The sequence below is a fragment of the Manacus candei genome, unplaced genomic scaffold (assembly GCF_025592945.1).
Source record: "Manacus candei isolate 608988 ecotype Guabito, Panama unplaced genomic scaffold, ASM2559294v1 h1tg000037l, whole genome shotgun sequence".
In the NCBI taxonomy this organism is placed as follows: Eukaryota; Metazoa; Chordata; class Aves; order Passeriformes; family Pipridae; genus Manacus; species Manacus candei.
Window position 1 is genome coordinate 9048116 of NW_026138085.1, and position 26538 is coordinate 9074653.

The 26538-nt window shown below is 41.1% G+C and overlaps 1 protein-coding gene and 1 long non-coding RNA gene across 2 annotated transcripts in view; one reads left to right on the forward strand and one right to left on the reverse strand.

The window, feature by feature from the left end:
• Positions 1–26538, reverse strand: part of LOC127473698 (uncharacterized) — a 901041-nt gene that overhangs the window by 870889 nt on the left and 3614 nt on the right. The window lies entirely within an intron of this gene.
• CPEB4 (cytoplasmic polyadenylation element binding protein 4) overlaps positions 4875–26538 on the forward strand; it is a 42511-nt gene continuing 20847 nt past the window's right edge. Inside the window, exons 1-2 of the mRNA XM_051793562.1 lie at positions 4875–7665; positions 17526–17607. Coding sequence (XP_051649522.1) covers positions 6544–7665; positions 17526–17607 — 1204 coding nt within the window. The 5' untranslated portion in view covers positions 4875–6543. The remainder of the gene's footprint in view (positions 7666–17525; positions 17608–26538) is intronic.

Below are 26538 nucleotides of genomic sequence, written 5' to 3' on the forward strand. Positions count from 1 at the left end.
GAGCCTTCAAACTGGCCTTTTAAAACTCCGTGTTTGTGTGGAATTTCTTTTGTCCATCTTGAGGAAGCAGTATCCTTAAATGGAAAAAGAAAAATGGGTTTGCAAAGGTCACATCAGCAGATTTTGAAGCACAGTGGTAAGAATGCCACTGCCTTTGCAACACCACCTATTTCCTCTTCTAAATTATTTATGTATTTATTGTATTTTACATGAGCCATGGAAGCTAGAGGCATTTTTGCAGTGTCAGGTCATTCTGAAGTACATTCCATACAAAGAATAGGGCTAGAAAAAAATTGTATGTAATACTGTTCATTAATATTACATAATTACTGCACACAAAATAGTTCTCTGGGCAGTGATAAGGGTTTTTTCATAAAGACTAAAGACTCCAAGGCAATGTATTCCATTAAGGGGTTGCTTAACATATGAGGGTATATCAATATATAGTACCTTCACCCAGCTGCAGCAAAATGACGAAGCCAGCTTAGTCAAATGAAGCCATTAGCATGTATAGTGTGTTTTACACAAGAGTTAAAAGGTTTATAAAATCATACTTTGATATTGCAATGACCAAGCTGAGATATGATCTAGCAAACAGCAGTTGCAGCTGCATCAGCACAAAACCGAACTGTCGGATTTTCTCTGCAGCCTAGAGAACATTTTCTGCAGTCTTTGAAAATTGCTCTGAAATTAAAAATTTTTCTGTATGTGTAGGCTAATATTAGCTACTGACAGCTTGCCTGAAGTTTTTAGCTCAGCCTTCCTGGAGCAATTGTTTAGGATAAAATGTTGATGCAGCTTTTCAGATCTGTTGGCTGCTTTTATTACCACTAACTGTGAGCAAGTCCTGTGTCTTCTGTGATACACTAGACCTAAAGTAATGTAGAGGAACATCTAAGTGACTAATAATCCCATAAATGATCCCTTTGAATTTCAGCATATCTCACTGCACTCTTCCTCAAGTCCCTGTGCTGTAAGTATAGTGTTAATTTTGAATTTAAATTTGATTTACTAAACTGTGTTAATATGCCATAGACCACTGTGTGGGCAAGATACAGCAACGATTTTTAGTATAAAACCGGAGATCAGAACATCCTAATAGGCCTTTTGACATTCAAGAAAACAGCAGTTACAGTTTTTGATAAATAAGATACAGCTGATAATGCTGCCCCTATAAAAGAGATTCTTATCCTCTTTCTGCTCCCTTTTTTTTAAGGCGTGACTTTAACTGCACAGCAGTTAACTGAGACTTGAATTATCAGTTTCCCCACCAACAGTGCAAAACAGGTGCATCAATGTGATGTTCCTCCAGTGTGTGCAGTGCTAATGTTTGACGTTCATGTGTTGAGTCACCGAGGGCTCACCTTTCTCTCTGGATGACACTGTGACAGCTGCAATCAGCAGATGCATGAGAGCTGACAGTACTTTGATTTAAAAAAAAAAAAAAAAGAGGGTTGCTGGCAAGGCATTTCCATAAGGAGTTCCTTCTCAGCTCTGCAAGTCCTTTCACTTCTTAGCTCAATAGGACCTTGATTTGATAACATTCAGAGTGTTATCACAAAGGGCACATCTGCTCTCCTAGATTCTCCCAGGATGAGTCGTGTGACTGAGCTGGAAAGGCTTCTTGGGGATTCCATTTGCTTTCAGGTTTAGTTTATCTGTGAGCCAATCTGTTAAATTATCATTAGCAATTCCACATCTCATGGGGCATATGACCTTACCAAGACTATGCAGCACACCTGACAAGATTGAAGACGTTCCCCTTTGCTGTGTTTCACTGTATGTAACACTGAAAGACAGAGCAGGCCCTGCACCAGACCTGAGCAAATCACAGATCTCAAGATTATTTCTGACTGAGCAAAAGTGAACACACAGATTTTTCTACACCAGTTCAGCCATCCTCAATCTTTCCTGTGACCTGAGCCACAGTCAAGAACTTATTGCATGATGTGTTATGGTGATATTGTCAGAATAAAAGCAGGCTAAGAAATCTAATCCTCAGAGGAGAGCAATATGTTCCCACTTGTGATTAGTCTCACAGTGAAGAGGTTGTTAAGGGTTTTGTGACCCTGGAGATTGATTCTGGGGGAGCCTGCTTAGTGCACAGAGCCATTGGCAGTCATCAGCTAAAGCTGCCTAATGATGTCAGCTGGAGTGGCCAGAGGAATCCTCTCCTCTACGGTACCCAGAAGAGTTGAAGTGCTTCCAGGAATGAATCCATTAAATGCTGGTAGTGATTAGTGGAAGGTACCATGATGATTTAAAGCACTTCAAGTGTCATTCAGTCTGAAACCTCTCTCAGGTGAAAAGCGTTGGATACATCAGGACTGAGCTGTAGGGACCTACTCAGTAGATGTGGCAGCAAATCTGGGCATGAATCTCACCACTGTGTGTAAGTAAATGCTACTGAGAAAACTCTGCCCTTTCCTTCTCACTGAAAAATAGTCTTGGATATTTATTGTTGTGGTAAAGAGAAATTTAAGATTAAATTTCTAAATTAGCTAAATTCACATTACTTCGATGCCCAAGGATTTGGGGTTTTCTAATTATTTGTATCTCATGTTTCAAGTTTCATCCAAAAGTTAGGTCAAGGCATAAGCTACAGGAAAATCAGTGTGTAACTCACTATGTGATAAAGGGTTAATTTGACTCTACAAGGGCTCAAGCTCATGGTTTGAGTGATTAAAAAAATTGGAGCAACCTGGTCTAGTGGAAGGTGTCCCTGCCCATGGCAGGTGACTGGAATGAGATGATCTTTAAGGTCCTTTCCAACCTAAACCATTCTGTGATTCTATGACACTGTCATGCTTTGCATTCTTTGAGATGCTCGTTACATCATCCAGCCACCAAAGTGGCAACTCCCTCACAGGTTGTCTTATTTATAGACAGTTCTCACTTTCTTCTGTGTAACTATTATGGTGGCTGCAATCCCTGCGCACTGTTCAGGCACTTTTTCTCCGAGGTTGAATAAATTGACACAAATGCTGCTGGGCAGTGATACCATCCCAGCGTTGGCTGTTAAGAAACCTCCCATGGTTTGAGCAAACCATGTTTGTCAAGCGAAGTGATTACAGGCAGATTTTGGAAGTTGTTCTGCTCGTATCACTCTAGTGGATCTGCATCTACCCTAATGCATTGCAAGGGTGTGCCTGAAATTAAATTAAGGCCATCTCCTCAGTCTTTCCCAAACTATTCATGGAATAGCAATCTGCTGCTAGAGCCAAGTTCATGGCATCCTGACAGAAGTGTCTGTTAACCCTGAATCTGATGATAATTATGATAATAACAGTATGACTAGAAAAATACAGAGAAAATAATACTTAGTATCAGATGGGCTCACATAGGTTGCAAGCAGTAAACAAAAGGGGAAATTATAACCCAGTAATTATATTTTCACAATGATGTTTTCACCATATGTAAACAAGTCCGTTTTCACACAATGAAACAAGGTATCTATGATTGCAAACAAAAAGCTTATTTAATAAAATTGTTGGGAAATACTTGGTTTGGTAAAAGATGCAAAAAAAAAAAGACGCATCATCCAAACCTACAATGAGATGACTGAGTGGGCAGAAAAGTCTTGGAGTAAGTAGTAATGGACACCTCACTACTAAATGAAAACTACTGAGGGAAAGTTTCTGCATGTTTCCTTTTACAGTTGATTTTTCCTACTGATGTATCTACATATAGTTATTTTAATTTCACTAGATCTTGTTACTTATTTTGAACTATATTTTTATTAGCATATTTTAATTTGCAAATGTGCAAAAAGAGTGCCCATCCCCAAAACGAACTCTTGTATAAACTGGACCTGCAGTAGATGGAACAAGATGGGCTTTAGGGTCCCTTCCAACCCAAGCCATTGCAGGGGATGCAGTCCAGGGGTGCTGAAGGATGTTACAAAAAGGCAGCCTTTCATGGAGTATTCAGTTGTAGATATTAGCCATGAGACTGAGAGCAGCCCTGAAGAGAAGGACTTGGGTGTGTCCTGGGCTGATCCCACAGCGTGGGCAGCAGGGGAGGGGATCCTGCCCCTCTGCCCTGCTCAGGTGAGACCCCCCTGCAGAGCTGCCTCCAGCTCAGGGGACCCAGCTGAGACACGGGATTGGAGTGAGTCCAGAGGAGGCACTGAGATGATCAGAGGGATGGAGCAGCTCTGCTATGAGGAAAGGCTGAGAGAATTGGGATTGTTCAGGCTGGAGAAGAAAAGGTTGTGAGGAGACCTCACAGCCCCCTCCAGTATCTGATAGGGCTACGAAGAAACTGGGGAGGGACTCTCCATCAAGGACTGGAGTGACAGGACAAAGGGGAATGGCCATTCCCTCTGAAAAGGGAAAATTTAGGTTGGATATAGGGACAAATTCTTCCCAGTGAGAGTGTTCAGGCTCTAGCACAGGTCGCCCAGGGAAGCTGTGGGTGCCCTACCCCTGGAAGTGTTACAAGACCAGGTTGGATGGGGCTCTGAGCAACCTGGTCTGGTTGCAGGTGTCCCTGCCCATGGCAGGGGGTGGAATCGGATGACCTTTAATGCCCCTTTCCAACCCAGACCCCTCTGTATCACACCACAGACACACTGTCAGCGCGGTGACAGGTGACGCCCTGCCCTGCACAAACATGGCGGGCGCCGCGCTCCTCACTCCAAGATGGCGGCCCCACCGGCATCCGCCTGACCTCTTGCCCACACTCAACATGGCGGCCGCGCTGCGGGCGAGCGCGCCGAGCGCCGGGGCGGCCGCCCCAGCCGGGGTGTTCCTGCCCTTACCAAACATGGCGGCGCGCAGCGGACCCCGGGCGGGCGGAGCCGGGGCCGGGGGCGGGCCGGGGGCGCGGCCGCCACCGCCCCGGAAGCGCCGCGCGGCCCCCGCCAGCTGGTTGTCATTTGGTGCGGCCGCTCGGTCCAGGCGGCACGGGCTGGGCAGCGGCCGCGCGGGGACCAGCGAGGCACCGGCTGCGGCGGACGCCGGGGGGGTGGGGGGCGGGGGAGGCGGCAGCAAACACACGGAAAAAAAGACGCGAAACGAGGCGGTGGCAGCGGAGGCTCCGCGCCGGGGACACGTCGCCGGCTACCGAAGGCTGTCGATCTCCTGGTCCTTGCAGATCTTCGCAGCAGCGTCCCCGCGGAGAACCCCCCCCCCCCCGGTGCGGCCGGTCGATGAGGGGCACGGCCCGCCCGCAGCCGAGCCGAGCAGCCGCAGGGCAGCGAGCGCCCCGAGCAGCCGCCGCCGGAGCCCCGAGCGCTGCGCCCCGACACAGAGCCCGCCCCGACCCCGCCGGGCGATCCGGGAGAGCCGCTTAAACACCTTCCATGGGGGAGAGAGGAGCCCGGCCGGTCGCGCCTTCCCCTCCCTGCCGGAGGCTGCTGCGCTGCTGAGGTAAAACCCCTCCTGCCTCCCCCGGCTCGAGCGAGGGCGGGGGGACACGCGGGGCACCCACGGCCCGGCCCCGCTGGACGCCGAGAGCCTGAGGAGGGAGCGCGTCTCCAGGGGCTCGCTGGGCTGCGGGAAAGCCGCGATTCCCGGGGAAGGAGGCGAGCCCCGCACCACAAAACACCCTCCCGGCAGCAGAGAGCGAGAGAAACCTCCTTCCCCTTCCTCCTGCGCTGTCCCCTCCCTTCCCTTCCCCGAACGGTGAATGCTGATTTCTGAGATGAAAACCTCCCTCCTCGGACAGCCAGGACTCTTATGAAGGACACGCGAATATTGGATCATAAATAAGAAGCGAGTCTGGCGAGCTCTGAAACCCAGCCCAGAAGGAGCAGCATCAAGAATCCACCCTTCTGCACAACTCACTCCCCACCCAGCACACATAGAATACTGATTTCCTGAGATAAGATCTTACCCCTTTAAACAACCACACACACACACACATACACACACACGGTGTATATTATTGCTAAATATAATAGGTTAAACCCAGCAGCACGGGGGAAAAGCCTCTTCTGCAACTCACTTACCCTTTTCACCCTCTGAATGCTGAGATCCTGAGGTAAATTTTTCCCTTGTCCACAGCAAAGACTCTTTTTAAACAGGACACAAATATATATTAGATTATAGAGATGTATTAAATTATTCCAGATTTAAATCTATTTTTTGCTGCCAAGGGGTTGAGGGACCAGACGTCATTGTATTTTTTTTCTTCCCTCTTAACTCATTTATGGGCGAGTCAAGGCTGCTGAGGAGGAAAAAAACAGCATAGTTAGAATCTCTTTATCCTTATTCGCCAGAAGCTTTTTCTCTCATTGCTGTGCATTTCCTTTCGAAAAAGGAAACCTCTTATTTTGTGAACCAAAGATTTATTTTTCCCTTCCTTCTGCCCAAAGGAAGGAAACGGACACAAATTGACACATTGAAATAGTTGAAGAAATCTATCTTTTGCAAAAGATAAAACATCTTTATCCAAATCTGAAACAAATAGCGTGGAGGGAGAAACTGGAATATCTAGTGAAAAACAGGATACTTGCTAATCTTGCCTCAGAAGAGGACAAGCTAAACACTAAACATCAACTTGTTCTTACAGGGAGGATTCAAACCCTAAATATAATAAATGGGGGATTACGGGTTTGGAGTGTTAGTGCAAAACAACACTGGAAATAAGTCAGCTTTTCCAGTCAGATTTCATCCACATCTGCAGCCTCCACACCATCATCAAAATGCAACCCCCAGCCCTGCTGCTTTTATAAATAATAACACAGCTGCCAATGGCAGTAGTGCTGGGTCAGCTTGGCTCTTTCCTGCTCCAGCTGCCCATAATATTCAGGATGAGATTCTGGGGTCAGAAAAATCTAAAACTCAGCAACAGGAAAAGCAAGAGTCCCTAGAAAAACAGCAGCTTTCCCCTGGTCAAAGTCAGGAAGCAGGCATGCTCTCTGAACCCGAGAAAGCTAAAACTGAAGAAAATCAGGGTGATAATTCTTCAGAGAATGGCAATGGAAAGGAGAAAATCAGAATAGAATCGCCGGTGTTAACAGGATTTGATTATCAAGAGGCTTCGGGGCTCGGTACTTCAACACAGCCCTTGACATCCACTGCATCTTCTCTGACTGGTTTTAGTAACTGGTCTGCAGCTATTCCTCCTTCTTCTTCTACAATAATCAATGAAGATGCAAGTTTTTTCCATCAGGGAGGGGTCCCTACTGCCTCAGCTAATAATGGTGCTCTGCTGTTTCAGAATTTTCCACATCACGTCAGCCCTGGCTTTGGTGGTAGCTTTTCCCCCCAGATCGGACCCCTCTCTCAGCACCACCCTCATCACCCCCATTTTCAGCATCATCACAATCAGCATCAGCAACAGAGGAGGTCTCCTGCAAGTCCTCACCCACCTCCATTCACACACAGAAATGCTGCTTTTAATCAGTTGCCTCATTTGGCTAATAATCTTAACAAGCCACCTTCTCCATGGAGCAGCTACCAAAGCCCTTCTCCCACACCATCCTCATGGAGCCCCGGCGGCGGCGGATACGGTGGGTGGGGAGGGTCCCAAGGTCGAGACCACCGCCGGGGACTGAACGGAGGGATAACACCCTTGAACTCCATCTCGCCCTTAAAGAAGAATTTTGCAAGTAATCATATCCAGCTGCAGAAGTACGCCCGGCCCAGCTCGGCCTTCGCTCCAAAATCGTGGATGGAAGACAGTTTGAACAGAGCTGACAACATTTTTCCCTTTCAGGTGAGCACACTCTGTTCTGTCCATAGGAAAAATGACCCCAAAGTGCATTAAAATGCTCTGGGAAGTGCAGTGTGTTGGAACAGCACAGCCTGGTTGTAGGATTTCTGTGCTTGCAACTTAAAAAAAAAAAACATATTGAACTTGAAATGTCATAATGGGAATGATCCTCCAAGCTGTGATTCATGTTGGTTTTTAATAGTGATGGTGATAAATATCTATTGCCTACCAACCACCTGTATTAGCCACTTTCCTTCAGCTTAATACTAACACACAGACAGAAATAGTCAATGAAGAAATTTAGTTACCAGCAGCAAGTATCTACAAAAAGGAATAAGGAAAAAAAAGTGTTGCCTGTTGGAGTATGAAACATCTGAGGCCTTTTAAAATACTCAAGAATGTACCACATCTGAGAAAAGTGTATTTTGTTTTCGAGTGTCACATGGACTTGCAGTGCAACATAGTTTGTGTAGCATTTTTTTTTTTTTTGAAACTTTGATTTTTTTATACAGGATGGTAATTGGTACAGTTTGCTCTCCTCAGTAATGGCAGCAAATTCTGGTTACAAGCCATTAAATCATCACTAAAATTAGATCTGGACCAGTGTCAGTTGGTGGTCTCCTATATTTTTGCTATGGTCTTCTCCTGGCAGGAGGCAGTGGCAGTTCAGCCTCTCCTTCGGGGCTGACTTGTTATGAATTTGAAAAGAATTGTATAATGTTGAACCTAATTTACAGTAGAAATTAAACCAGAAGTACTCTTCTTTTCATCTGACCACTAGTTAAACCAAGCTTTTATGTGTGTGTGTGCCTTTTGTAAACTCCTTTAGGGTGAATTAAACAACCCAAGAGCTCTATTACATTTCCAGGGTTGTTTTTCAAGCTCTTCAAATGAGGGCAAAAGTAAAAATCTCAACGTGATTGCAGTATTTCTGGCCATGCTGCAAGACACCCAGGGTGACCTACTTTAATATAATTTCAAAGATAAAAACTGTATAATATGTCTCATGGTGTAAAGAAACAGAAATACATTTAATAATGACTTTGTGGGTTTGTGGATAGTTGGGTTCTTTGCAAACTGTTCTGTTTTTTGGTGCTGTGCCGGGCCTGCTGACAGCACAGCAGCTCTGGCAGTAACTTTGCTTTAGGGCCCTTTTTTCTACTGCAGAGCTGTTGGCTGGTTCAATATCAGGTAGAGCCCTCCTAAATTTAGAATGCATATAGTAATAATTGATTTTAATGTCGGGATTTGTAATGAATATAATCAACCTGTATCCAGCATATGGAATTTCTACACTGAAACCATCAGAAAAAGGGCACAGCTGGAGCTGGTCTTTTTTCAGCCTCACTGCAGCGAGACTTGGCTCAGGGTTTGATTCACTCTGTACCCTGACACGTAGCTGATGTTCAGAGTGACAGAATGAGATCAAGTGTGTCCTTGCTGCTGTGTATAAGCCCCAAATATATACACAGGGATAGAAACGTGCTTGGATCGGCATCAAGGAAATTAGAGAAAACTGGCAAAGTCAACCTTGACTTGTGGATGCCGTTCCAGACATAAAATAGCAGACACATGTAGTTTGATCGTGGTAAAGAAATGATTTTTGTGTAGCATGGTGGTGTCTGTTTACATAAACACTCAGATGAAGCTGTACATGTCAAGACCAAGTCTGACACTCCTTCGTGCCAAGAAAAGGAAAGTGTGGAGTGAAGTGCTTTCCAGTCCGGTACTGTCACTTCTGTGAGGAAAAGGGCAGGGCAGCAAAACAGGACTTCAGCACTGCAGCCCTAGAAAGATGCTGATTAATTTTGAAGCCATCATGGACAACTGCTTTTTATAACTTTCTTTTTTTTTTTTTTTATAAAATCTTTAGCTCCTTTGGTCACTTAGCTGAGTGTTGAAAGGACACTGAATTCTTGAATTGCTGGAAACAAATGATGTAAAATTTGACCTTTGATGTCTTTTTATTTTTTCCTTGATTATGCTGATTCTATGCCTGCCTCAAAGCAGAATAAGGACTTTAGGATATTATATATTTGTGTTCATGCATCTATCTATCTTTATATGAAGTATCCTTCATGTACTAGACGTGGTAGCAATCATGTACTGGACAAGGCTATTTTGTTACTGGAATCTTCTTAGATTCCTGTTTAGGAAATAGTTGAAAGCTGTCTTTGCTGCAGCAACATAATGGAGTAATTTGATACAACTATCCCTTTCATTTAATATTTATGTTTTGCTGCTTAAATCATTAACGAGTGTTGCTGCAATCTAGTGAAAATTAGTTTCTTTGGAAGGCAAAATGCAAACCAGCAACTGCAAATATTTGGGGATCACTTTCTTTTTTTCACAGAGGTTGTCTCTACTCCAAAGCTTGCTGACACACAGAATTCTGTCTGTTTTGATGGGAATCTTAGGGTAACCAGGAGTAAATGCTTGTTTCCTCTTTGAAGAGGACGATGTTGCATAATATCCCTATAAGCCACTGATGTGAATTCCTGCTTACTTCAAACATTTCTGCCCGTGGCCCTTCGATTCTTGGGATGAAGTGGGTGCTCCAAATGGTTCAGATGAAAGGAAAATACTGTGGTGATCTCTTAGATAACCTTGCAATTTGATGATGCCGTGCTTGGTATGGAGGGCTGCATGCAAACCCTGTGCTTTCTGTTCTAAGTGTTTTCCATTTGGAATTCTGTCTCCTAATGTTTCAGAAGTAGCATGTCTGTAGGAATGTCTTGGAACTGAAAGCAAGGTCAGAGAAGACTTAGCAGATCTGTTAATGAAATTAAGTTTTGATGTTGTGCTTTAGCCACTGGGCAGGCTTCCCCCTTCAAAGGTCTTTTGAAAAGAGAAAAGCCATTGTTCTTTGTGTGTTCGTTTGAAAAGGAAATGGTCTCCAAATGAAAAAATGGTTCCTGAATTAAAATTAAAAAGAAAAGAAATGGAGTCTTTTGGCTTTGACAGGCTTCCTTGAGATTTAATACATGAAAATGCTTTGGCTGTGACTATTGCATCTTTCCAAGTTACTGATTTTTAAAATAATTCCTTCTACTTGTCTCCCAGCAGCACTGACAAACTGGGTGCTCAGTAATTGTGTTTTAGGGCAGCACTGCCTTCGAGATTGTTTTGGCTTTCCTTTTGCTGTGTACTTGCACTTCCTCATGAGTGGAACATCCTGCCTGTTATGCAATGCATAAATCTTGCTTTGATAGGCATTTCCAGGTTTCCAGATCTCATCTTCAATGTGTGACGATGTTTTTTAAATTGGTCTCTGAAAACACAAGCAAGTGAAGCAATAGCGTTCTGTAAAAATGCTTAAAAATAATTTGTGTTTCTTCCCGGAATCAGGCTTGAAAATAACTGCCCATTTCAAAGAATTTTGTGCATGAGAGCAGTTCATTATATCCACTTGTTCAAAATGTTTTTTCCTTTCTTCTACAGTGGCTGGTTTCCAGGTATATAACCCCTTCCAAATCCATCCAGGGGCTGTGCCAGAGAGACTTGCTCTTCCCCCAGGCAGATATGGAATGTTTGAGAAAACACATACGTGATTACAAAATGTGTTTGAATTCTGAGCTGTACGTCAGCATTTGTTTGCCCACAGAAATGGGTTGGTTTAATAAGTGCATTGAACAAATTCACGGGGAACTGGAATTAAAAAATAACCTCTTGAATGCACTTGCTAAACTTTCCTCTTGAAAAGATTTTGCAAGTAAATTTCTTTACCATGCCCCTTTATTTTAATAGTTGGTTTTGAGGAACCTTTTCATAACTCACGAGAGCTGGTTGCATAAAAAGAGGTTATTTGTTTTGCAGAATGCCATTTTTATTCTAGCAACAGCAATTATTCCAAGAAATCTCAAGCTATCATTTGAAAATAGAATAAATACTTAAAGTTGGATTTTTAAACCTGTTCACCCATTTTTCTATAACTACATCAGTTGTGTAGTAATTAGTGTTTTGTGTGCTGTTCCCCACAGCTACTGATCTGTGGGATTAGCAGCACTCTAATGTGGTATGACATGCACAAGTTAAGTGCTGTGGAAGTTAACACTGTTCTTGTTTTATAAACTTACTACTGACGTTAATACTTGGGCTTTGGCCCTCCTGTGTGTTTTTGACCTCAGGGTTTCTGTTTAAAGAGAGCTTTTGTTAGAAGCTATTTGAATTATGTTTGTCTTTTCCTAAGATTAAAAGGAGTACTCTTATTAAGCATTTTGCTTTGAAAGTTGCAGACTTAGCAGCCCAGTATAAAGAGTGAGAACACAAGATATTATGGGAAGTATTTTCTAGAAGATATATAGAAAACTTAATTTGTGGCTAAAATAGAATCAGACACGTTACTGGAAATGTATATAAAGGTCTGTCATTTCTAACACTTAAAAAGTTCAAGTTTGACTAAACCAGAATTGTGCCCTCCCCAAAAAAACTCCTGTCTGATGTGCCACTTAACTTTTCCAGCTCCTTCTTATTGTTCCCTGGTGAAACTATAAAAGATGATTCGGGCAGAATACAGCAACATCCTTTCAGGAAAAACCTGTTTATTCAAAGCTTTTAATTCACTGGATACTGAACTGGAAGCTGGAATACAGCATTTGCAGGGTGGTGGGAAGGAGGAGAAGCTTACCCAGAAGCATAATCAAGTCCAAATTTGTTTTGCAGTTAAAAGAAAAATATGGAACTTGTATTTATGATGATAAATATGATGATATTGCCTCGCCCTGTACACCTTACTGTGCCTGAGACACACAGCTTTTGCCTTATGGGAAACAGGAACAAGGTTTCAGAAAGTTTCAGGCTTCTTGTGCTATAATGAGGGTACAAATGTAGTTGTGAGTTTTTTGATTTGCATAAATAATCTGGTTTGACAAATATTTAAATGTATGAAACAAGCCCCACTTGCAGCTACTCCATAAATACTCCTTAGTCACCTTCAGTAAATCACTTGGTGCAGTGGCATCTTTGGCATTATTATTGATGCCCTGGCCTTCAGATAAACCTTATTTTAAGAGATCAGGCCCAGACTTAGCTACCAACAAGAGCTCATACCTTGCCAGGCTTGACTTTTTGTACATTTTGGGATTTAGCCCTGTGAGGCCCTTCATGGGAAGTACTGAATAGAAACTCTCAGGTTCTGGAATCTTAATTGTTCAGGTGATGGTAGTGCTGTGGGTGCAGATTAAATATAATAAATCTGCACTTTCATAGTTAAGTTGAATGTACATCTTTCTGACGTGCAAGAGAATTTAGGCATGAGCTTTTAAAGTGCAAAGTATAGTCTTCCTGTGCATGAAAAATTCATTTAATTTCTTTTGCATGGGAGGATGTCCCAGTATATCTCGTACGTGCTTTGCACCAAGTGACTTTCTTTTTGGAATGAAATGTTTTTGGACTTGGAGAAATAAAATTGGAATAGGGATTAGAATTTAGTGATTTCCTCTGTACCAGTGGCTCCATTTCTTACAAGATCTCTAAACATAAAATAATGTAGGTGCCGGGGGGAGATCACTGTAGTCACAGAGGTGAAGTGGTTTGCCCAGGCTGCAGGAGCCCAAGGACAAAGTCATGACATGAAAGTCCTGAATTCTTCTCTCTTTGCAGTGAGGTTGCATTATTAGGAACAGTCTACACACTTAGAAATTATTTCTAGACAGTAGAAGAATCAGAATAATTTTATTTTTCTGTAGAAAGAGATGGCCAGTTTATAGTCCAAAACTGTTTTGTTTGTTGTTGTAGAACATTCAGAGTCTCCATAGCTCATTCTTAACCAGATCTGCTGGCTGTCACTTCTTGTATATTGTGAAAACAGCACTGTTAGTTAAAAATCATGTGTAATGAATGTCTTTTGAAATGTTGACTGAAATTTTAAACATAGTCATGTATTAAGACTGCAGGTTTCTTTCTTTTTGTTGCTCAGTGGTGTTTGTTTGATTGGTTTCTTGTATGTTTGGTTTGGTTTTCTCTTTTTCTTTTTTTTTATTTTTTGGTGGCCTTGTGTTTAACATGATGTCTGTCTGCCTCAGTTCTGTTTCCCAGGTCTAAATGTGTGTGTCCTTTGAGCCCTCTGATAAAGCAAAATTTTAGATGCCCTAAACAAACTCGTGTAAAGCCCAACTTATTGTGATCAAGCCAGGGAAATAATACCAGGCTGTGGTAGCCACATTTTGTTACTGAAGTTTGCACACTCTGCTTTAGTCCAGGGTAATCATTACCCCTATTTATTTTCTAAATAAATAAATAAGTATCCAGTGAGCAGTTCAGCTCCATGGAAAGCACTGTAACTTTGTGAATTGATTCATTAAAACCACCACCATGTTGTTATTAATTCTCTCTGCATGAAGTCTTTTAAAGAAAACATCAGTTTTTTCCTAGGCACAGTATGGTTTATGTGCTTTATAACTCATAAATAAAATGTATCACTTCTAGTTACCAGTTCATGATCAGTATCTTGACTGTTACAGCTATTTTTGATGTTATGGAGTGAAATGTAGAGTTAGGCATTTCTTCAGTGATATGGTCACTACCATTAGCCTTTACCAGCCTTTAATTTTACTTCAGGTATATAATACATGGATAGGTTTCAGATGTGTTTCTCATAAAATGCACTGACCATCTTGGAAGTTAAGACTGACGAAATCTGGGCTACTGTTTTCAAAACATTTTTGCTATAAAAGGACTTGAATTTGTATAAAAATTCTAAAAACTACCAATGGTGACTTTCAATATCTGGGCAAGTAATCAACTAAATTAATGGATTTTTTTTTTTTTATAAGCACTGTGCAAACCTCTGACCCAATTGAGCTTAGTGTTTTGGCTGGTCTTAATTTAGGACTGACATCTTGTCATTGCCTAGATGTACACAGGGTTACTGACATACCAAATTCTTGAATTTCTCTGCGTTTCCAGAGTGGGGAACTGCTGCATTACTTTCAGGAATATGTCAGAATTCAATAGTTGTGTTTAACATGGTTTGCTCTCTCCTAATTGATAAGCAAAGACACGGAGGAGCAAACACCAACAAGCCAAGCCTAAGGCCGATCTTCCCAGGGGCCATTCAGCACCATGCATGGACAGTGATGATTAGAAATGGAAAGTTGGAAAAATAGGCAAGAAACAGTAACATGGCAGCATTTTGAGGGTGCTCCAGCCTCTGGAAATCTCCAGTGCTGTGACAAGTGACTGGAACCACTAGAGAGTGTAAGTGTGGGCCACATTTTAGCTGTTCCTCCTTTTATAGGATTGCCAATAGCTGCTGACCAGTTAATCTTTTGTATCGGTGCACAGGGTCATGTTTTAAAGTGTTTGCAGTGTGATTTGCAGCTTATGGACCTTACACTGAAAAAGTGACACCTTGCTGCTTCCCTCAGAAAGGGAAAACTGTAAACTCCTCACCACAAAGAACTTCTATTGGAGAACGTGATGTCCCTGTTAGCTAACCAGTTCAATTCCACTTTCTCCCCTCAAATATTTAAATTCTCTGTTCTCAGTGTTGAGAACTTACCATTACAGCAAAGCCTTTGTTTACAGCTCAACCCAACACAGACGTTTTAGGGAGAAGAGACTCGCTGTGGCTCACGTGTTCCAGCACATACACAGCACAATAAACTGGAAATTACTTGGCCTGGATTACTCCCTTCGTGTCTGTCAGACAACTGAAATGTTAAGTGCCACAATTCCACAAAGACATGGAAACACTTAGGTTCTGCACTTTGTGAAATAAGAATTTTGTAGCTGTTCACGGGGTGCACTTGATGTTAATACAATGCACTGAAAGCCAGAATGCAGGAAGGAGAAGCTACTGAGGGATGTCAGGTTTTCTCCAACCTGTGTTTTAGGCTATTTTCTGTTGTCCTGTTGTGAGGACTGCTGGAAATGCAGATATTGTCTTCTAGTGCCCATTGCTGAGTTTCCCAGCTGTTGAATCCTAATGGATCCAAGACCCCAGGACTTGTACTCAATCCTGCTAAAGGATTTTAATGTAACTAGAGTGTGAACTAAGTTATGAACTAGGAGAAGTCAAAACAATAAACTAAATACTGCTTATAAAGGAAGAAATGTGTAAAACACTGAGTTTTAGAATTTAAATGCTCGCGATGGTTTCTCTGAGGTGCCTCAATTATCTTGTAATAGAAATGACCACGGAAATAAATACTGAGGAGAGACAGGGCAGTGCTTTGCTTTTTATAGTAAATTTGATATTTGCTAGACTAATAAAGCAACTGGTTCCAAACCCTGGGCTTTCTAATGCTATTTGAAATGCAGCACATCCGGGTTGAAATACATCGCCTGTTCTGTCTCAGTAATAAACTGTTCTGAAGAGAGGACAAATACCAGGAAATTTAATTGAAAAACAGTGGGTTTTTAGTGGTCAGAATGTAACTTACAACTTGGAAATGGATCAGGACTCTAGGAGCTGGTGTGTCACTGCTTTTCAAATAGTATGAGATATTTAAAGTCCAGAATGACTGATCATTTTGGATCTGATCTGTGTGATATCAAGAACCCCCCTTGCAACACGCAGTCGCTGCTGCTTCAGCACTGGAGTAAAGGCCATTATAACCTGATCCACACCAGCCTCTGCAATACCCTTTTTTACTTTACCACTGCTTTTTAAAAATGTTCCAAGCGGGATCTGTGTGCTTTGGAGAAACTTCAGCTTCACAGCCAGTGATAGGGACAAAAAACATTATTTGGAGCTATAATAACAATAGTTGTGGAGAAGCAGCTTAAAGCAAAAAAATGTCTGTTTTGAACTACTCACATTTTGCTTTCTTGTTAGAACAGATACTTTCTAATGCTTGATCTTGGTTCAGAGGGGAGTCCTTAGAACAGGAATGAAATAAAATCTTTAGAATTGATGCTAGAGCGCTTCTTGGACAGAGAAAAACTAAATTAAAGGTGGATTAATATAATTGTATAATTTTTTTTCCAAATCCAAATGTATAAATACACAGATAACATGGATAAGTGAATAATTTTGGGACCTATGGTGACTTTTTGCCTCCCTTTGTGACCTTATAAGGTACTGTAAAGATTTCAGAGTTTACAAGAAATTTCAGTTATTCTGAATTTGCCGATTAAAATAAGGCAGGATATTTTATGTTGCTGTAACATCAGATTTATAGGATGTGGAATTTGTTGTTTGAGAAAGTGTGACCCATGTGTTAAATGATGCCTTTGATTAATAGGAAGCAGAAATATGTAGTAATATACTTCAGGTGGCTGGAGGTAATGAAGCAGTAAAGTACAGGAAACATTGTGCCTCCCATCTGTTGAGTCCTCCTTTAATTTTAGAAATGCTTGGAATGCCAAACTTGTGAATTCACAAAATTAAAAATCAAAGCAAAGTTGTCACCCAGTAAATGAGACTGTTTGGAACACTCCTGCTTGCATGCAATACCTTAGAATGATGTAGAATTTGAACTGACTGCACAGAATTCAACTATTTCAGGTGTCAAGATAGTTGTTTAGGTGGAGGAAATTCTACATGTTTCTGGAATTTAAAATTTCTTAAATTTGGACTGAAATACCTGGTTTATGATTTGTCCTTGCAATTCTGTCTCCCACGATATCTTTACTTCCTAACTGTGAAATTACTTTTAACAAAGTTTTGCTGTGTAGAAAGGAATGCAAAGTAAATATTGAATTGGGTTCTTAAATGATTGGTTACAATAACTATAGATCAGATTTTTATTTAAGAATATTCTAATTTTTAATATTCCTGTATCAGCCTGCCTTTGGTTTATGGTTTTTGCTTCATTCTGCTGTAGTAAGGTAGAAGAAAACTGAAGTTTTTATGTTTCAGATGGTCTCATTTAACGCTGAGTGTTGCCTAAACTGGCTCTGTTTGTATTTGCTTGCAGGATCGCACGAGGACTTTCGACATGCATTCACTGGAGAACTCACTAATTGACATAATGAGGGCTGAAAATGATTCACTGAAAGGTAAATTTAGAAAGAGACTATTTCCTGCAGTAAATAATGGGGAAGAGGTGCTTACTCAGAATAAGAAACTTTGGTTTTGATGAGGAAAAGTCACGTTGTGCACCTGTTGCATGGTCAGCTGGGGTGGGCACCCTCTTTCAGTTGTCTGTAGATGAAGCTGTTGCAACACAGGTACATTTTTTTTTTCAATTCTATGCTGCCCTAAATTGCAGATTTTTTTGGTACCATTGGGAAAGAAAAAAGGAGGTTGAACTGACATGCATTTGGAATTTCTCTCTTTTTATTTTTTTTTTAGTTTTTTTGGCAAAGGTAATCTTGCTTTGGAAATACCTCAACTTACGAAGTATTCAAAGTATTGTCTGTGTATAATTTTGTCTGAATAGAAACTGCTTGTGGTCTACAATTCAGAACTTTAGTTTCTTGTTCTGTAGAATGAGTAATCCATTTCAGTTCAGTGGTTCCTTGTATGAGTAGAGAAGTCAAACTCTCACACACACTTCTTATCTAGGATTCAGTTTTGTTACCAGTCATGAGACCACTAAAAAAACAAACCTGCACTTGTGGTTTCTGCAAGTAAATGTCTTTTGCTATCAAGGCTTGTGGTGATAATGAAATCTGACTTGTTTTAATACTGAGTCTTGCTCAGAAGACCAACCTCTGATAAACTGGCAATAACTTGTGTTTGTTGCCTTTGCTGTGGTCTGGAAAGGCAGCTTGAGTTTCCCATCCCCAGTGCTGTGCAGCCATTCAGGGTGATGAGAAGCACCACAAAATACTCTTTCCTATTGAAATGACAAGGGGAGCCTGCTGTAGATAAAAGTAATGCCAAATGGATTAAAACCCCAAAATACATTTCCTCCTTACTTAGTGGGGACCAGGATTTTATAAGTGACACATATTAATAGCTTTCATTTGGTTTACATGCTGTCTTGGCAGCATCCTGTGCTTCCAGCATTGTATAGAGAACCAAGAATCAGGTGCCCTTCCTTGACTGCAGCACCTGGTATTTGCCCCAAGACCTTCTGTTCAACTGCCAGGCCATCCCAAACCAGGTTACAGCTGCTGAAATCTGGCCCAAGGTGACATGGCCATAGAACAAATAAAATTTCCCTTTAAATTTGAATTTAACAAAGTCAGGTCCACGTGTATTTATATTCAGCAACTAAGTAAGGGGAGTTCTGTAAGCAGTATGATTTTTTGTTTAAGTGCTTTGAAAGGATTCTTTGCATTGGAAATTTTTTTTTGAGTGCTTCACATGTTTTGAGAATGATGGAATAAGTATGTCAGCAAAGAATACAAATAGTTCTGATACTCCTTAATTCCTGCTTTAGCTTGGTTGTTAATCCCCTCTGCAGAGTCATCTGTGGCTTGGCCAAAGTTTTGTATGTGTTGTCTCAGACTGACTGAAAGACAGTTATATCAACTAGGTCCTGTTCTGGGAATTATTTCTTAGGTTTCTTGCAAATTACTCTGTATCAGGGTTAATAGTTATATAACTATATAGAAAAAAGCCTCAAAACTGAGATGAGAAATTTAAGTGATCCTACGTGAAATACTTTGTTGTGAAGCCTCATTTTCAAGAGTCTCCTTGGCAAAAACATGAAGTTTGCTTATAGTGAAATGTGCAGTACACTGAATTTGACTGCTGCTGCTCTGGCACAGCACACAGTGACTTAGTTCCTGTAATATATTTAGGAATGGATCTTTATTCAAACCAGCATCCGCTGTGCCGTGGTAATGCTGCAGAGATCATCCCTAAGTAGGGTGGGGTTTGTAAGGAGAGGAAATACCTTTAGTTAAACCAACTGATACAGCTGGAAAAAAATCGTGACTTGCTGGTACAAAACATTCCACACCAAGCCTGAAGTGGGGCTCGTGATCACAAGCCTTTGGTGTTTATTTTCCATCTGTGTCAGTGGCTGTATGATTTTGTCTTAACACAGATCCTGTCTCTCCTGTTTTCGCTTTTCTTGCCCCATCTTTATTTAAACCTTGGATCTAGAAATCTTAAAATAGGACAAATGATGGTTGTCAGCTAAATCTTGCTTGCCATTTCAGACACCTGCATTTAAATAAGCAGAGCCATAAGAAGTTTTTCGCTTTGCATTTTAAATGGGTTAATCAGTGCATGCAGTGCTTTGAACTAAAGTTGGATACTCTCAGAAAGGAAAAGCTTCTGGGTTTGAGACTTTAAAAATAGCCTGGGCAAGACACTAATAAAACATACTGGAGAGAGTGATCTCAGAATGGCATGGAAATAATTTAGATGATCTAATAGGTCTCACTGCTATCTTGTGAGTCTGTGAGAGGCTTTAATACTGGCTCGAGATGAGTTTAGTGTGCAGCACTGACAGCACCCCCTTCATACTGTAATGGACTTCAAGAGAAAGAGGCACTATGTTAAATGTGGCTTCAAAACAAGAGTATGGACATGATCATAGACATCAGTCACAGTTTGGAACCCGCTGTCTCTTGGAAATAATTTCTATCTTCCAATGATATGTTCAGAGCAGCAGGCTGTGGGTTCTGAAATAAAATCATAAATAGGAATTCTTCAAAATGTAACAAAATCCATTTGTGGTGTGTTCCTTATGGCTGAGGTGATTAAGCTGTGCTAGCCTTGGATTTGTTTAGGGCAGTATTAATTATGTTCTTGGGTTGTCTTGTTTTATGAAATAAATAGCATTTCCTGTGTGAGGCTAAAAGGTGAATCTTAAGTATCAGTGATTCACTACATTCACTATTACCTTTTAATGCTTTGGATAGGCATTTTACCATTTTTTCCCCCTCTTTTAAGGTATATTTTTATCCCTGCTCAAATCCTCTTCCTTTGCTGAGCAGCTGCCATTTCAATATGTTATTTTTATCCAGCCGAGTGAGTGTGCTGAGTGCTGCACAGCCAACGTCAGCCTGCAGAAGCCTTTCCCCGGAGACTAATTGCATCTTCTTTACAATGTATTCGGCCTTCGTGAGCTCAGCCTGGAATCCAGAGACTGATTTTTGAATCTGGGTCTTCCAGATGGCAATTTGAGCATTACTGTAATAGTAGTAGATTGACTAAATATTTCCTTGTTAAGTGACACTGAAATGTCTTTAAATACTTTATGACCACAGGCTGCTTTATGACTGAAATATCCTATATTTCAGTTGAGAATATAAGGTTATTGCCTGGAAATGATGCAAGGTGGAATGGATTAAAGCAGCAGGCCAGTCCATCTGCTTCTAGCACTGCAAAGCACTCCTGTAAAAATGTGGGTGTGAACAGCTCAGTGTCTGCATGAGTGCTGAGAGTGTGACAGAGTCTTAAAAACTAAACATACTTGTGCACAAAAGGCAAGGTTTTACAAGCAGACTAAGGTCAGAGTTATACACACAGACACTGAGAGAGAGGGTCAAACAGCATTTTTTACTTTTTTTTAGCTTTTGTTCTAACTCTAAATTTTAGAGCTGGAAAGCTAGAATGATGAGAACCATTCAGGATTTCTCCAAGCAAGTGTATAGTCTGAGCTGTATTTTTAAAGCATTCATCAGCCCCTTAATATGGATCTGAAAAACTATGTCAAAATTGAAGAAAGTTTGTAAACCTTATAAAGTGTTCTTGGATGACAGGAATCCAAATAGTTTTGAGAGCATTTTCTGAATGGTGTTTAAGAATCTGAACTAGTTGCTTCTTTTCTAGTCATATGGATTAGGCAGCATGTTCATATTATTTGAGTAGAACAGGCCATTTGGTTTTCTATATTATCCAGAAAATTAATGAGAATCTGATGAGAATCAGTCCCAATTTTTGCCAAGGGCCAAATAACATTCTCTTTAGGGAAGTGATCCTTTATATATGCACAGGACAAAATCTGACCTACTTTAAAATGTAATTGAATATATTTTGAGGTTTTTCATAGGCTGCTGTGGTGGTTGTACCTCAGACTTTGGGGAGCAGCATCAGTGGTTGTTCTGACCAAGAAGGTCAGTCTTATCTAAGGGTTCTTCATTTGCAGCTTTTTAATGTGTTATGTTTTAATCCAGCCTCAAATAAAATGCACAAAACCTTTCCTTTCTGCTGCACCAGGCTACAGACAGTTCAGGTTTGCCCTAATTGTCTTTGGAAGCTGTCATGAATTACTGTGTGAATGTTTCCTGCTCAGGATCTTCCTGAATTTTACCTCCTATGCCAGGAAAGGCTAATGGGACTTGAGTGCATATTAATTAAGAGGAAAACCAATTGTTCTACTATCTCAAAATATTGCTGAACTGGGTCTAATAGCACTAAACTGTAACCCATGCTGAGGGAGCCGGGGTGGGGGAAACACAGTCAGTGTGTGTTTTATTTGAAATCAGCAGCTCCCGTTCCTATTGCTGTCCACTGTTTTCAGGTGGATTAGAGTAGATGTATTATAATTTCTACTATTCTATATCCTAGAATATTAACAAGCAGTGGCACACTTTTTTCCAAACGTAGCTAATACTCAAAATTTTGGGGCAATACTCAATATTTTAATTTTTTAATCTTTAATCTTCCCAGTCCTCTTGTGGCAATTGAAGTGTTTGTTGAGTTATCCCTGCCTTTCCAATATTTGGGGTTTATCAGAGCTTTTGTTTAGAAACAGCCAACAATCTTGTAAGAAAACAAAATCACCTGGGCAACAGGAAGAAACTAAAATCTTCTATTAATAAACACTGAGATCAGATTCATAGATTGGATTCTACCCTGACACAGAAGTAATGGACACAAGCCATACATAATGTATGATTTTACACTCATTAGCTATTACCTCATAAACTCCCAGCTTTCTCATTTAAATGGATATGTGGGTTTGTGGCTTGAACTAAATTCTTTGGAAGAGATGCAGAATTTAGAAAATTCACACACACACACACACACCAGCTCTTCCTGCCAGGGCACACGTTTTCCAGCCGGTCCCTCCCAATTCCCAGCTCACCTGCGATTCTCAGGGACCTTGGCTGGTTTTGGGACTTATGTTGTAGGTGGGAGTGGGGAGAGGAGAACACCACCAGGTACAGTGAGCTTATTTGGAGCATACCATCCCTGAGCTGGGATGGAAAGGTCACCAGGAGTGTTGTGCTTCCCAGAGCTGGCGTGTTCCTCTCAGTCTGGTGTTAAACTGCTGTGGAGAGACTTTGCCATTAGTGCAGAGCGTCCAGCGGAGGCCACAAAGAGGATGAGGGGTCTGGAGGAACTCTCTGATGAGGAGAGACAGCAGGAGCTGGGCCTGGCTGGTCTGGAGAAGAGGAGACTGAGGGGGGATCTCATCAGTGCATACAAGTATCTGCAGGACGGGTGTCGAGAGGATGGTGCCAGACTTTCTCAAGGACAAGGAGCAATAGCCATAAACACAAGAAGCTCTGCCTCAAATAAGGAAGAACTTTCTTCTATGGAGGGTGGCAGAGCACTGGAACAGCTGCTCAGGGAAGTCGTTCTCCCTCTCTGGACACATTCCAAACCCACCTGGATGTGTTCCTGTGTCATCTGCTCTGGGTGACCCTGCCTTAGTGGGGGTGTTGGACTGGATGATCTCCAGAGGCCCCTCCCAACCCCAAGCATTCCATGATTCTGTGATTCATAAGTCTGTGTTAAACCCCCAGGCACCTCCCCCTTCCATAATTCAGGCTTCTGATTCCTTACCTACAACCCCCCACCGGCAGTGCGAGCTCTGGGTGTGGGTTTTGTGTGTAGCCAGAGAAGGAATGTGGAGCTACACAGGGTATTTTTGGCAGTGAAAGCCTTGGAACTAGACTGACTTCTAAGTTATCCAGTGATGGGCTGGGTTTGTGGTGCTGTATGCCATAAGAAAATGGGGTCAGTTAAAAAAAAAGTCTTAAAATTTATAGCAGTCTGGAATTTTAAGTGGATATAAATGAAATGAGAGTTTGCTGGTTCTTCGGAAAACATGTGGACTGAGATACAGGTTGCCCTGAGGCAAAGGTAGAGTGTAATTTAGGTTAATACTTTTGAGAATTTTTTCATAGAATAATACAGTCATTTAGATTGGAAAAGACCTCCAAGATCACTGAGTCCAAACTTTGATTGATCATCACCTTGTCAACTAGACCAGAGCACTGAATGCCATGTTTATTCCTTGACTTTTCACCTTAATTTTCTGTTACAAGTGACAGGAAAAAACCAAGACCCATTTACACTATTTTAGAAAACATTGTGCATTCCCAATAATTGCCAATAAATAATTTAAATGCTTTGTATGCATGTACAGGGATGCATATTGAAAAATAAAGCAGTAGTTAAGTTTTTATTGTTAGTTTTATTATTTCCTGCAAATCCCCATATTACAATGCAAATTAAAAAAATCCCAGGATAGGGAAGTGACATTTAAGGTATATTAAAATATTTTTTCAATCATCTGGAATAATTTAGTAAATAGTTGCACAAGTCAAGTTATGTACTGAAATGTGGCAATTCAGTATTTGTTTTCAGTGGTGGAAAACAGCTGGAAGAGGTGAATTGCTGTTGATGTTAAATTACTTCATCAGGATTTACTGATATTCTTAATTTTAAGTGTGTGGGAAGTAGTTTGTAGGTTATGGTGCTGTTCAGAGTTTGAGGGATTTTTCAAAATGCTGACATTTATGTGCCTTTGGAACTGCATTCAGAACTGGGGTTTGACTTATGTTAAATATATATAATGTTAAATATAGTACTGGAAGAAAACAAGGTAAGGAAACAGATACTGTTGGTTACCTATGCTGGGGCACCCTAGGTAGTTTAAACTTTCTGATAATACCTGTGAGAAATGCTGATTATTATAGAATGTGGGTCTTGATAATGCAGATATCAAGTAACAATCAAACAACTCAATGTTTTTCCTTCACCACTGCAGGATTTTGTGGTGGGCTATTAATGGAAGAGCAATACCTTGATCTTTGCTCTGTCCAAAACTGAGCCACTGAGCAATAAACTAAAGGGTATTAATGCAACCACCCTTGGAGGCCAGGAAATTCCTTCCCCTGCCACCACAGAGCAGTACAGTATCCCAGGGCTTTCTGATCTTGATCCAGTTTGGGAATCAGTGTTAGGATGCCTGTGAACTTCACTGGAGTAGACCTGACGTGCTGTCCCATCACCAGAGGCCGTGTGGAAAATTAAATGCATTTTGGACTCCTTAGACAAGATATTTCCTAAAAATGTATGTGCTGTAAATGATGTGGCATTTAGGGATCTTTAAAACACAGGAAAACATCGAAATACTGCTGAATATTTTCATGTCTAACTCAGTGATTTGATCTTCAAGAGTGGTACAGCCAACAAAATTGTTCTGAATGCCATGACAGCAGCCTTGCTAATCTGATTAAAACCTTTCTAAGGTTTTTTTGCTTTCTTTCTTTTTTGTATTTGTGTCTTTGTGAAATTAATTCCATCTCTTTTTTTAGAAGTGTGTTTAATCTTCTGCCTTGTCCACCGACTGGGTTTTGGGGTTTTTCTGTCTTTTCTGAATTCTTGCTTTGATAATCCTTGACCATTCTGGATCATCTTCAAAGCAGCCTTTAATTTGGAGCTGTATTTCATGAGTAGTGTCTGTTCTTTGTTTTAAAAGACACAGAACTTGCCTGCCTCCCTTCCCAAATTGCTCAAAATACCTGTCTCTTTTTCTTTTTGCTCACTTTGTTCACTTTTTGCCTTGATGTTGAATCATTTGAGTCTTTTGTTAGCCCCATTTTGCATGCTCTCTACTGTCATGTTTATGAGGCTGTAAATGGCATGAAAGAAGCAGAAAGAAAAGCCTGATGTGCTTTTCTTAAAACTGAAGAAGTGGGTATAGTGAGAATGGTGCTGAGTTTTGTGGAAAAATAAGGAGGTGAGTGCTGAAGTGTGAGTGTAAAGGGGAAAAATTTGCTCCTAATAAAGTTACAACAGAAACACTTTTTTAGTAGTGGGCAGTTATTGCATATACTCAGAAGAGACTATGCAGCACCCTGAAATTTGATTTTTGCATCAATTGTAGATGTGTTTAGCAGGAATTGTGAGGCATATAGAATTTGTGTATTCATCATCTCCTTATTTGAATTCAGCATTAGGTAGAATGATAAGAACTATTGCTAAGGCAAATTTGAAAATACATCTCACAGTAGATTTATCTGTACTTGGTTTAATGCACTGTGTGTTGGAATGCAGATTGGTCAGCTGTTTTTTCCATGATAATCTTGATAATTGGGCTTTCAGGTGAGTGGGGTAGTGATGGGCTCTCTCTAGATATGCACATGTCAAGTGAAGTGCAGGGAGTGGTATTTCAGCTTTACTTAGAAATCCCATTAGCAAGAATCCCAGCTCAGCAGTCAGATTGGGTGAGTATGAGGAAAGGATAAATTTTGTGTATGGAATGTGGGGATACTTATATAAATACTGCTGGTGCCTGGTCCTGTCCACCATTTATTTTAATGGAAGCAGAAGAAATGAAGTGGTGATTCTTTTAAAGTATGGTTTTCTGTTTATCTTCCCATTTGGATTGGGTGTGGGGAAGTGTATAGTACATTTTTTTTCACCTATGTAACTGGAAAAATTAGTGTCTTACCTATGCTATTTACTGTAAAAATTAAAAATGGGGAAATTTTGTGCTGCAGAGACTGGAGAGTGCTTGATTGTAGAATCCCACAATGGTTTGGGTTGGAAGGGACTTTAAAGACCATCCAGTTCCAAACCCCTGCCGTGGGCAGGGATATCTCTGCATCTTTCCTGTAAATTCCCTTCAGGTCCTGGAAGGCCACAATTAGGCCATCCCAAAGCCTTCTTGTCTCCAGGCTGAACAATCTCAATTCTCTCAGCCTTTCCTCATAGGTTGATGTTGACTTGCTTGTGTTACTGTCCCTTTATTTTTTGGGAGTGAAGAGGATGGTTAAAAAAGGAACAAAGCCCTCATGTTGCATTCCAGGCTGTCTTGTGATCATTCCTTCCACAGACAAAAA